A 13,614-nucleotide genomic window follows, 5' to 3' on the forward strand; every position below is an offset into this window, starting at 1 on the left:
AGCGTCACTACAGACACCCTGGTTTGAATCCAGGCTGTCTCACAACCGGCCGTGATTGGGAGTTCCATAGAGTGGCGCGCAATTGGCCCAGCTTCATCCGGGTTTGGCTAGGGGAAGGCTGTCATTATAAATAAGAATTTGTTATTAACCGACTTGCCTTGTTAAATAAAGTTGAAATAAAAAATAAAAAAATGTTAGACACACATCAAGCATATTAATATTCTATGGTTAAGGGCTAACCCCAATGTACATCTCAATGATCTATTATTTGCTGACTGCTACGGTTATTATTAGTGATGATGACTTACAGGGCATTGTGAATGGCTATTATGAGTGTACATTACTCATTTCTGACTTTTCATAGATGTGTTTACACGTATATCTGAACGTTTTTTTTGTTGCTCTAAAATAACTATACATTACGTTGCTCTAAAATAACTATACATTTCTGAATTAAGGATTGGTACAGTGGTCATTGGTGCTATATTTTTGTAAAATGTATTCTCAGAATCCAAACTGAATTATGCTATGTTTGTTTAAGTGAAACAGTGATTCTGTGTGATTTTGTTGCTAGGCCCAAAGGTGGATTAGTCTTAAAATCTGTTTAAGAGTTAATTGTACAGAGATTAGTTTTCCTTTGCTCTTACGTACTCAATAGGGGATCTCACACAAAGTAATTGTTGTTTTAGGTACTTCTCATTGCGTGGGACTTGTTATTTCCTTTCGGGCCACGGTCCTAGCCTCTGGTTTAATTATTCTCTGTGAGAACAATGATGAGTTCCACATATCAATAAGGTCATTCTCCTCTGAGAGCAGAACCAGCCTTTTATTAACATTCATTGTCCAATTATCCCCAAGACTCATTTCCTCTCTCGTAGATACTACACACTGGGCACAGACTTCAATTCAACATCTATTCCACGTTGGTTCAACATAATTTCATTGACATGACGTGAAAACAACATTGATTCAACCAGTGTGTGCCCAGTAGGTAGGGCTACATCCCAAATGGCACCCCATTCCCTATATAGTGCACCACTTTCGACCAGGGCCCATAAGGGGGTATATAATACCTCCCAAATACTAGCTCTGTTCTGCCAAACCCTTAAGGGTCATCTTCATGAACAGTATCCACACCTAGTATCAATCCTTAGCATTCTCTCAATGATCTACTGCAGTATCTACACTTGTGATGAATTTGATGAACATTCTATATATACTGTATCAGACAGACTCAATCTCAACTCCTTATCTGCGTTGGGATCTGCTGGAATGCGATCTGTCTGTCATTGACGTGTCATTGTTCTCCCATCACTTAATGATACGTATTCATGCTGGCTGGATGAGCAGTTTTATTGGCAGTGGTGTAAAGTACTTAAGCAAAAATACTTTAAAGTACTACTTCAGTAGTTTTTTGGGGTGTCTGTACTTTACTTTACTATTTATATTTTTGACTGCTTTTACTTCACTACATTCCTTAAGAAAATATTGTACTTTTTGCTTCATACATTTTCATTGACACCCAAAAGTACTTGTTACATTTTGAATGCTTAGCAGGACAGGAAAATAGTCCAATTCACACCAGTGTCAAATGAACATCCCTGGTCATCCCTACGCACTCTGATCTGGTGGACTCACTAAACACACATGCTTCATTTGTAAATTATGTCTGAATGTTGGAGTGTGCCTGTTGCTTTCCCTAAATAAATAAAAACTAGAAAATGGTGCTATCTGGTTTGCTTAATATAAGGAATTTGAAAGCATGTATACTTTTACTTTTGATACTTAAGTATATTTTACACCAAATACATTTAGACTTTTACTCAAGTAGAATTATACTGTGTGACTTTTACTTGAGTAATTTTCTAATAGGGTATCTTTATTTTTACTTAAGTATGACCGTTGGGTACTTTTTCCACCACTGATTATTGGACGAGTCTAACAGGTATGTCCATAATTCTGTCAGGCATCTCTGGTCCTTTTCCAGTTTTAAGCAGTCTGAACAGCTCAGCTCTCCCCTGGCTGTGTTATTGCAGACTGAGATAAGATAGTAGCGGCACAAACAGACCAATAGTTCAGCTCTCTCCTCAAGCTAATATGTAAATACTTTAAGAAGAGAAAGAGACATCTCCAATGAGTAATTCACCGTTTGTGATGATGAGGGAGGGAGGGTGGAAGGATGGAAGAGAAGGGGGGAGAGAATGAGAAGGAGAGAAAGACAGGGAGAGAGAGATGGTGGAGGGGTAATCTTTTCCGGGATATAATCCTGTAATTTATTTTGGTTTATATGGTGCTTATGTTCTTCATGTAAACTATGATCTTGTTTCCTTAATGCCCCAGATAAAGAACCAAGGACAAGGCAGTTGTAATATCTCCTGCGGGAACAAAATAATATGTTATACATTATGCTAACGTATGTTAACATTTTTTTGTACCGGTTTATTTGGGTCACTTTTTCCACTTGGACTCTTATAATTCCAGCCAATGATTTTAGTCAAATCCTTTGTGTAGCTTCACTCAGTTTTCGATAGGGTCACCATGGTTATGATCTATTAGTTAATGGTGTTCTCAGGTGTGCTCCACATGTCAAAGGTGACTTAGCCTATCCAATATGCTGTAAATCTGTGTAGATTATAGATGTGGTGTGCCCGGAACAAAGGGTTTAGTAGCAGATGGTTTTGCAGTACGGCAGATGACCGTGTGATATTAATGAGATGAATTAAGGTAGAATAAAGGGCCATGTTAGAGCTCTAATCCAGGAGGGGTGATAATTCAGAATATTCCTCCTGTCCTCAGTACTGTCCCTGTCAGGCCTGTCCTGTGGCCTTCATGCTACAGCGTTTTCTGACTACCTCCTCCCCATACCTACACAGTCAGTCAGTGCCCTCCATGCCCCCCCCCCACTCTCTTGCTCTCCCTAATCCCCTCGCTCTCCCTACTACCCTCTCCCTCTCTTGCTCAATCTTTCTCCCCCTCTCTCTAATCCCCTCCCTCTCCCTAACCTCCTCGCTCTCCCTAACCCCCTCTCTCTCTTTCACTTTCTCGCTCTCCTATCCCTCCTCTCCCGTTCTCCCAGGGGAAGCCAGATTAGTTTGGCTCCTGGTAAAGCTTTAGCTCTTTACCAGGTTGGTATCACTGTCACCCGACACTTTATTTATTTCACTGCAACATTATTTTCTTCTCTCTAAGATGTAATCTGTGACAACTCACATAAACAGCAGTGACTGACATTCATTCACTAACAGAGATAGAGAAAGATTGAGAAGATAATCATATTCATAGGACGGACAATTTACAGGACTAATATATTTCCTTAATGTAAATATTGTACCCTTGAGGAAACCCACTCCATGGCAGATCAATGCAGCTCTCATCTGATGTTGTGTGTCTCCCTCTAGAGGGGAACTTTGGTATGCACGCCCTAAAATACAATCATGCTTGCTCACTGGTGGTGGTGTGTGTGTGTGTGTGTGTGTGTGTGTGTGTGTGTCCAGGTGTGTGTTTCTCCTGTAAAATCGATGTGGTGCCAGTGAAAAATGAGGATGGCTTGCTGATCATTTTCATCCTCAACTTCGAGCTTCCCACTGATCCACATATTCCCAGGTCCCCAACTAGAGAGTTCAACCACAAGTTGCCCATCCCCTGGCTGACCCTAAGTAAGCAAAGCACATCCTCTGTGTGTTAATGAGTAGGGTCCAAAGATTTTCCCGTAAAATCTTAGAGATGAAAGTATTTTAATGACATTGTTATGGTGTAGTGTATTCAGAAACTGTGATCGCCCACCTTTTCCCTTTGACGTGCAGAACGTCGGAATAGGTTTCGCCTGCCCTCCACCTTGGTCTGCCCCCTCAGCAGGAGTAAACAGTCCCTGGAGAACGACACCGAGCTGGGCCACCAACGGGACCTCCTTGCTCTGGGTCATGAGTCTGTGGCGCTGAAAAAGCTGCTGTCCCTGCCAGAGCGCCGGCGTCTGGGTGGCACCGGGGTACTACTCCGGGATGAGGACCAGAGAGCCCTGCTGGGAGGTGAGTGGTCCTTTGTGGCTCAGTTGGTAAGAGCATGGTGGGAGCAACACCAGGGTGTGGGTTTGTTTCCCACTATGGTCACATGTACTAAAATGTATGCATTCACTATACTTTAAGTCACTTTGGATGAAAGTGTTTGCTAAATGGACTTCAGCCTTGTGCCCTCCTACACTGCTGGAGAAGTGCAGTTAGTCCCTGACAATGCAGAGGCTGTCATATGATAATTTGATTTATTTTACCCTTATTTTACCAGGTAAGTTGACTGAGAACACATTCTCATTGACTTATTTAATGCTTACTTATTTCATATGTGTTTATAGGTGAGTCCATCTTGCCCTCCACAGACACATCCGATGCTCCCCCAGCCCTGTCCCTGGGCTTCTCCCAGTCCTCCCCCAGGCTGCACTGCCTCCGGATGGATGAGGAATGTGGCTCCAACTGCATTGTGACGCCCAGCCACTCCTGTGAGAGCCTCTGCAGCCTGCGGCACATCTCCTCCGAGGACGGCGTCAAGATCCGGAGGGGACGGGCCAGCTGGCACGGGAAGCCCAGCAGCATAGGTAGAGGAGGAGACAGAGACAGGGGATAGGGTTCATGGGCAGAGGACAGAGATAAGGATGGGGGCGGGGACACGGGCAAGGACAGGTGAAGGGACAGGACAGGTTGAGGACATGTATGGGACACATAAAAAAGGCGGGGCAGTCAGGAGCTGTATGGAGACATTTGAGGATGAAAGAGGAGCTCATAAATCGTGTAATTGATGAATCCTTGTCTTACGTTAATGTTCCATCTGTTCAACATCACTATGTATTGTATCATGCACAAATCGCCTTTAACTCTATGTTACTGGCAATGAAATAAACAGGGAGTAAGCCTAGACTTCTAACACTATCATCAACATATATTCCTTCTCAGGCGGAATGACCTGTATGAAGTCCAGCCTGCGTAATGTTACATCTGACACCACGTCTGACCCGAACCTTATCCGCTTCCGGACCTTTAGTCACGTGACACAGGTCAACCCACTTGAATACAGGCCCGACCCCCTGGTGGCCCTCCCGTCCGCAGAGATGGACATAATTGCCCCGTGTAAACTGATGGACCGCACACACGGGGTTACTGAGAAATTCACTCAGGTGAGTCGCTGCTCTTGTCCTATCAGTGGATGTATATGGATAGGATTACACTATTTCATGACAAACTGCAGTATCTAGAGCAGGAGTCTCAAACTCTGTTCCTGGAGAGTTACCATCCTGTAGGTTTTCGCCCAAACCCCAGTTGTAACTAACCTGGTGTTATCAACCAGCTAATTATTAAAATCAGGTATGGTAGATTAGGGTTGGAGTGAAAACCTACAGGACGGTAGCTGCTCTCCAGGAACAGGGTTGGAGAGCCCTGATCTAGAGGCTTTCACAGACACCTTCTGTAGTCTGCCATTGCAGTGTCTTTCCTGAGAGTGGCAGCACTATCCAGAGAGTTTTGCTCTAAATTCAGTCGCTGCTGGTAAACTTCGAATCAAATCAAATGTGATTGGTTGCATACACATATTTAAAGGGAGATATTTATATAAAGGGACATATTTAAATGGAGATACCTAGTTTGTTGTACAACTGAATGCCTTCAACTGATTAGCAGATGTTATTGCGGGTGTAGCGAAATGCTTGTTTTCCTAGCTCCAACAGTGCAGTAATATCTAACAATACACACAAATCTAAAAAAGTTAAAGAATCGAATTAAGAAATATAGAAAAATTAGGATGAGCAATGTCGGAGTCCGGAGTAAAAATATAAATATATATTTGATGGAATGTATAGACAATATGATAGAATATGTAGTATATCTGAAGAATAGCATCTGTACAGCAAAGTTAAATACAATAGGCCTTGACTAGAATACAGTATTTACATATGAAGTAGGTATAACAGTATCAAATCAAATCAAATGTATTTATATAGCCCTTCGTACATCAGCCGATATCTCAAAGTGCTGTACAGAAACCCAGCCTAAAACCCCAAACAGCAAGCAATGCAGGTGTAGAAGCACAGTGGCTAGGAAAAACTCCCTAGAAAGGCCAAAACCTAGGAAGAAACCTAGAGAGGAACCAGGCTATGTGGGGTGGCCAGTCCTCTTCTGGCTGTGCCGGGTGGAGATTATAACAGAACATGGCCAAGATGTTCAAATGTTCATAAATGACCAGCATGGTCGAATAATAATAAGGCAGAACAGTTGAAACTGGAGCAGCAGCACAGTCAGGTGGACTGGGGACAGCAAGGAGTCATCATGTCAGGTCGTCCTGGGGCACGGTCCTTGAGCTCAGGTCCTCCGAGAGAGAGAAAGAAAGAGAGAATTAGAGAGAGCATATGTGGGGTGGCCAGTCCTCTTCTGGCTGTGCCGGGTGGAGATTATAACAGAACATGGCCAAGATGTTCAAATGTTCATAAATGACCAGCATGGTCAAATAATAGTAATAGTATGTGAACATTATTAAAGTGACCAGTGTTCATTGATTATGTACATAGGGTAGCAGCCTCTAAGGTGCATGGTAGAGTAACCGGGTGGTAGCCCGGCTAGTGACTAATGTTCAGGGCAGGGTACTGGGCGGAGGGTAGCTAGTGGTGACCAATGTTCCATAAAAAAATAATCGACACTGATCAAATTTCAGGCCTGCTGAGCTCAAACTGGAACCTTGTGAAAGTTCTGTGAACACTGAGGCTGTACCTGCTTTAAGTTACAGTTATAACAGTGGCCAAGTAGGCTACTGTGGCTATTTGATAAATAATGTAGGACTACCAGAGTGGACTACCATCAAAAACAATGGAGAAAATGTATCCCATAACATATTAACATGGAAATAGCTGTTCTATCATTCAGCCTACAGTAGCAGTTCAATGTAGTTCAACGTAAGCCTACGCTCCATGAGACATTTGAAAGAAAACATACAGGGCTTGACATTAGCTTGTTCATCCACTTGTCCTTCAGACATGGAGGTGACTGAAATTGTTGTTGTGTTGTTTGATTCAAGAAACCACTTTACAAAATAAAATGCATTATTATTCCCATACCATTATTACAGAGAATCAGACAAATTATGCTACCGTCTGTCTATTGGCTACAGAATGTATTCAAGCCTGTCTCAAAATAGAACACTGCACCTTTAAGACAAAAAAAAGCTCTTTATATGACTTGCTTTTCAAATAGATCTAGAAATGTACACGTTTTGTGCTCTTGCAGGAAGCAATCACTCCCCTATTGCTGACTACACATTATCTATAACTGGTCTAATAAGTCACTAACTAACAAAATATATGAACAAAGTGTGCACAAGTGGCTACATGCAGCTCTTGCTTTGATCTCAAAACAAGCTCATCGACTCACGTCCACAGCTGTAAACCTTTCAGTTCAAAGTAAATAGCACATATCCATATATGGCAATGGTCTATTTTCGTATGGGCCTACTAGTTATGCAGCACCAGTCTGTGTAGAGTACCGGCTGAGTCGTGCACAACAGAATCCTACTCTGATGCGTTGTGCCTACAACACAATCTCTTCCGTAATTCGTTTTGTTTCAGGAATGTTGCATTGAAAGTGACTAATATTGCATTGATTCGATCACCTTTGCCACAGTAAAGGGAAATGTTGATAGTCTTAACTAAAAGGGAAAACTCTAGTAAATTGAGTGAAGTTCAATATGCTGCTTCTCTCCCTAGGCTGATATTTATTCTGCCCTCTACGTGGCAGTCTCGGTGCTACTGCACGCCCGTGCGCAGTTTAGAGGAAACATTGATGGTGACTATGAAATAGACTGATGGCCTTGAGTTAAAATCTGTTTTCAGCATTCCTGTCCAAGCTTTGATGCACCTATATTGACGTCACCTTCTGGATGGTAGCAGGGTGAACCGGCCATGGCTCGGGTGGCTGAGGTCCTTGATGATCTTCTTGGCCTTCCTGTGGCACCAGGTACTGTAGATGTCCTGTGGGGCAGACAGCGATGCGTTGGGCATACTGAACCACCCTCTGGAGAACCCTGTGATTGTGGACGGTGCAGTTGCCGTACCAGGTGGTAATAAAAGTTGTATTTCATAGACCAAAGTATCAGCTATCACATCATATAAAGGAACAGCCTCTTAATTAAAAAATCATCATAATCAAAATGAAACTTACTAGATTTATGTCAACTCCATCAGGCACCATAAAGGCATTTCATTTTAACAATTATTACCCAACAAGTGTTCAAAGGCCTTGATTGTTTAATTAGAATATTCAAATTTGTAATACAAATCTCCAAACTTATTTTTGTTTTGTTTTTAAATCACTATTAAATGAATCAGGGCAAATGTATTTTCCATGTTTTTCTAGATTTAGAACATAAAACATTTATAAAGCAAACATTATCCCTAGCACAGCAAATACAGTGCATTCGAAAAGTATTCAGACCCTTTGACTTTTTCCACATTTTGTTACATTACAGCCTTATTCTAAAAGGGATTAAATTGTTTTTCACCCTCATCAATCTACACACAACACCCCATAATGACAAAGCAAAAACTGGGTTTTCTAAATTTTTGCAAATGTATTAAAAATAAATAATGGAAAAAGAAAAGCAAAAAAAGAGTCAGCCCGAGAATTGAACCCTGTGATACCCCCATAGAGACTACCAGAGGTCCGGACAACAGGCCCTCCGATTTGACACACTGAACTCTGTCTGCGAAATAGTTGATGAACCAGGTGAGGCAGTCATAAGAAAAACCAAGGCTGTTGAGTCTGCCGATAAGAATATGGTGATTGAGTCGAAAGCCTTGGCCAGGGCGATGAAGACGGCTGCACAGTACTGTCTTTTATCGATGGTGGTTATGATATCATTTAGTAACTTGAGCATGGCTGAGGTGACCAGCTCGGAAACCGGATTGCACAGCGGATAAAGGTACGGTGGGATTCGAAATGGTCAGTAATCTGTTTGTTAACTTGGCTTTCGAAGTCTAGAAGGGCAGGGCAGGATGGATACACAGTAGGTCTATAACAGTTTGGGTCTAGAGTGTCACCCCCTTTGAAGAGGGGGATGACCACGGCAGCTTTTCAATCTTTAGGGATCTCGGACGATACGAAAGAGAGGTTTGATAAGACTGTTAATAGGGGTTGCAACAATGGCGGCGGATAATTTTAGAAAGAGAGGGTCCAGATTGTCTAGCCCAGCTGATTTGTATGGGTCTAGGTTTTGCAGCTCTTTCAGAACATCTGCTATCTGGATTTGGGTGAAGGAGAAGCTGGGGAGGCTTGGGCAAGTAGCTGTGGGGGGTGCGGAGCTGTTGGTCGGGGTTGGGGTAGCCAGGAGGAAAGCATGGCCAGCCGTAGAGAAATGCTTATTGAAATTCTCAATTATCATGGATTTATCGGTGGTGACAGTGTTTCCTAGCCTCAGTGCAGTGGGCAGCTGGGAGGAGGTGCTCTTATTCTCCATTACAGTGTCCCAAAACTTTTTGGAGTTAGAGCTACAGGATGCAAATTTTTGTTTGAAAAAGCTAGCCTTTGCTTTCCTAACTGACTGCGCGTATTAGTTCCTGACTTCCATGAAAAGTTGCATATCGCGGGGACTATTCAATGCTAGTGCAGTCTGCAAATCTGGGGGGTCCGACCTCGAGGGGGCTGTGGGAGTGTGTGCTACACCAGTGACTTCTAAGTCTGTGCAGTCCTAAAAATGAAGTTTTCAGCACCACTTCACTCACAGTGCACACATCACCCCAGGCACTGCATATATGGGATATATATGACTCTACATAATTATTTGTTTGAATATAAACCAGCTATTAAAGAAAACAGGAGAAATACTTTGAAAATAGTTACAGCAGCATTTCTTTGTTGTTGCTTTAAAATCAGAACTCGCACATGTGCTCAAACTTGAGCTTTTGAGTTTGTACACATCTATTTTTAGGCGCAAATGTGAGTAAAATGGTTGTACTGTAGAGCCCTGAGACGTTAACCGGGATATGAGCTATTTTCCGGAATACTGTGTACATGTAAACGTGGTCAGTGTAGCAGCCCAGTAACACACTGCAGCAGTCTATTAGTCCACCACGCCCCCTGGGAGGAGTTTAAAAAATCTGCCCAGGGGAGAACAACTGCCCCTCTCATTGAAAGCACAGAAGTTCAAGGTCGACCATGGTACTGAAGGCATTGTTAGGCGAAAACAGGATCCCCGTTATAGCGAATTGAAAAATTTAAATCTTCATGGTCAATCTGCATGTACATTTAAAAAAATGTAGAAGACAACCACGGTACCTAGGAATACCTAGGATAGGATAAAGTAATCCTTCTCACCCCCCCTTAAAAGATTTAGATGCACTATTGTAAAGTGGCTGTTCCACTGGATGTCATAAGGTGAATGCACCAATTTGTAAGTCGCTCTGGATAAGAGCGTCTGCTAAATGACTTAAATGTAAATGTAATGTAAATGTACCAATAACTGCTTCTAATACACCAAATGTATGTCCTTGAACCAATTTTATTTTTTAATCGCACACAGAAGAAGTTATCAGGATAATTTAGTTGCTAATGGTACCCCAGTCGGCCTTCAACTTGATTTACTCAATGAGAGAGGACAGCACTGGGCTAGCCTGCGACGTCACGTCCTTGAGGAGCTCAAACTGCGCATGTTATGTCTCCATGAGATGCCATCTTAACTGACTTCATTTGATTTCAATGCCCACATGAAAAAAATACTAGTTACTATAGAATACTACAGTACTTACTATAGAATTCTGTAGTAAAATGTAGAATACTATACTAAACACTGTAGTATACCTCAATCATGTGTACTGTAGTACTTATTATAGAATGTTGTAGTATACTGTAGAATACTATAGTAAATACTACAGACCACAAAAACACTACTGTAAATACTGCAGTAATGTATGCAAAAACACTACAGTCCGCAAAAACACTACAGTAATTACTATAGTATATGCTGCCGTATTCAATGTACCTATACCCTGCCCATTCCCCTCCCTGATATCCCAATTTATGCCGGCCATAAGTGAGACACCTACATGCCAGGTATAGACCATATACAGTACAATGTCTTCAGAAAGTATCCATACCCCTTGACTTATTCCACATTTTGTTGTGTTACACCTTGAATTCAAAATTCTACACACAATACCAGATAATGAAAAAGTGAAAACATGTTTGTAGAAATGTTCCTAAATATATTGAAAATAAGTATTCACACCCCTGAGTCAATAGTTTGTAGAAGCACCTTTGGCAGCGATTAAAGCTACAGGTTTTTCTGGGTAAGAGCTTTCCACACCTGGATTTTGCGACATTTACCCATAATTATTTTCAAAATTCTTTAAGCTCTGTCAAATTGGTTGTTGATTATTGCGAGACGACCATTTTCAGGTCTTGCCATAGATTTTCCAGCAGACAACTGTAACTCGGCCACTCAGGAACATTCACTGTCTTCTTGGTAAGCAACTCGTGTAGATATGGCTTTGTGTTTTAGGTTATTGCCCTGCTGAAAGGTGAATTCCTCTCCCAGTGTATGGTGGAAAGCAGACTAAACCAGGTCTTCCTCTAGGATTTTGCCTGTGGTTAGCTCCATTCTGGGGGAGTTTTCTATCCTGAAAAACTTCCCAGTCCTTAATTATTACTAACATACATATAACATGACGCAGCCACCACTATGCTTGAAAATATGGAGGATGGTACTCAGTAATATGTTGTACTGGATTTGCCCCAAACATAACACTCTTTATTCAGGACAATAATGTGATTTTTTTTGCCACATGTTTTGCAGTATTACTTTAGTGTCCTGTTGCAAGCAGGATGCGTGTTTTGGAATATTTATTATTCTGGACAGGCTCTTCTTTTCACTCTGTCAATAAACTGTTTTAAAGTCACTATTTACTTCATGGTAAAATCCCTAAGCGATTGGATTCCTTCCTCTCCAGCAACTGAGTTAGGAAGGATGCCTGTATCCTTGCAGTGACTGGGTGTATTGATACACCATCCAACGTGTAATGAATGACTTTACAATGCTCAAAGCACCTTTAGTCAAACTGCTTTCTCTGTGAGAGCTTCCCATGTCTGGAACACACTGCCATCAGACACACATAACTGCACCACCTATCACACCTACACAAAAAAACATAAAGACCTAGTGGTGTATTGCCCCTTTCCATGTTATCTGTTGTCTGTAGCTTGTGAGGTTTGTAAAACACTGTTTATGTATTGTTTTGTTGCTCTTTCTGCTACGTGTTGCTTGTGCTATGTTTCTCTGCATGTGCTCACTGCTCATTGTTTGTCTGTATTGATATTGTAATAGTTTTTAATAACCTGCCAAGGGACTGCAATTGTATGTGCACAGTTCCTGTAAAAAATTTAAATGAACTCAAAAGGGATATTCAATGCCTGTTTTTCTTTGTATCTACCAATAGAATCCCTTCTTTGCGAGGCATTGGAAAACCTCCCTGGTCTTTGTGGTTGAATCTGTGTTTGAAATTCTCTGCTTGACTGAGGGAACTTACAGATAATTGTATGTGTGGCGTACAGAGATAAGGCAGCCATTCAAAAATCCTGTTAAACACTTTTATTGCACACAGAGTGAAGGCAATTTATTGTGTTCCCTACAGGTTATAAAAAATAGCAGAAGCTCTGAACTGTTCGTTCAGACCTTAGTCCTACCTACCTACCTACAGGTTATAGAAAATGTGCACTTTAAGTAATTTGTCGATTAGTTTTCCTCAAGGACAAAGCCTTCACTGCTATGTCAAAGATAAAACACTATAGTATATACTACAGTAATGTCAGTAAAAACACTACAATAAATACTACAGTCCGCAAAAACACTAAGTAATTACATTAGTATATAATACCATATATACCCAAAGGTATGCGTATTCAAATTTCTTCACGGACAACTTTAGCATTTTAGCTAATTAGCAACTTTGCAGTTACTTACTACTTTTAGCTACTACTTTTCAACTACTAGGTTAGCTAACCCTTCCCATAACCCTAACCTTAACCATTTTAGATAACCCTTCCTCTAACACTAACCTTGACCTTTTAACCTAACTCCTAACCTTAACCCTAACCCCTAGCCTAGCTAATGTTAGCCAGCTTGCTAATGTTAGCGTTAGCCACCTAGCTAACATTAGCAACAACAAATTGGAATTCGTAACTTAAAACCTCTTGGAACTCCCTTTCCCAGATCCGGGAGAATTGTCATCAACTGACACTAATTAGCATAACGCAACGGACAAAAAATATTACTAGAAAATATTAATATGAAATATACTGAAACACAGCTTAGCCTTTTGTTAATCAACCTGTCATCTCAGATTTTGAAATTATGCTTTACAGCCAAAGCAAGACAAGCATTTGTGTAAGTTTATCGATAGCCTAGCATAGCATTATGCCTAGCTAGCAGCAGGCAATCTGGTCATGAAAATCAGAAAAGCAATCAAATTAAATCGTTTACCTTTGATGTGCTTCGGATGTTTTCACTCACGAGACTCCCAGTTAAACAGCAAATGTTCATTTTGTCCCATAAAGATTATTTTTTATTGCCGAAACACCTCCGTTTGTACTTCACGTT

At 41.4% G+C, this 13,614-nt stretch overlaps 2 protein-coding genes across 2 annotated transcripts in view; both read left to right on the forward strand.

The window, feature by feature from the left end:
- Positions 1-4,614, forward strand: part of LOC127907632 (potassium voltage-gated channel subfamily H member 2-like) — a 28,991-nt gene extending 24,377 nt beyond the window's left edge. The window contains exons 3-5 of the mRNA XM_052463807.1: positions 3,495-3,656; positions 3,804-4,025; positions 4,346-4,614. Of these exons, the coding sequence (XP_052319767.1) occupies positions 3,495-3,656; positions 3,804-4,025; positions 4,346-4,614 (653 nt within the window). The remainder of the gene's footprint in view (positions 1-3,494; positions 3,657-3,803; positions 4,026-4,345) is intronic.
- Positions 4,615-4,936: 322 nt separating this feature from the next.
- LOC118394723 (potassium voltage-gated channel subfamily H member 2-like) overlaps positions 4,937-13,614 on the forward strand; it is a 73,405-nt gene continuing 64,727 nt past the window's right edge. The window contains exon 1 of the mRNA XM_035788202.2: positions 4,937-5,161. Within this exon, the coding sequence (XP_035644095.2) occupies positions 4,946-5,161 (216 nt within the window). The 5' untranslated portion in view covers positions 4,937-4,945. The remainder of the gene's footprint in view (positions 5,162-13,614) is intronic.

Source organism: Oncorhynchus keta, chromosome 15 (assembly GCF_023373465.1).
Source record: "Oncorhynchus keta strain PuntledgeMale-10-30-2019 chromosome 15, Oket_V2, whole genome shotgun sequence".
Lineage (NCBI taxonomy): Eukaryota > Metazoa > Chordata > Actinopteri > Salmoniformes > Salmonidae > Oncorhynchus > Oncorhynchus keta.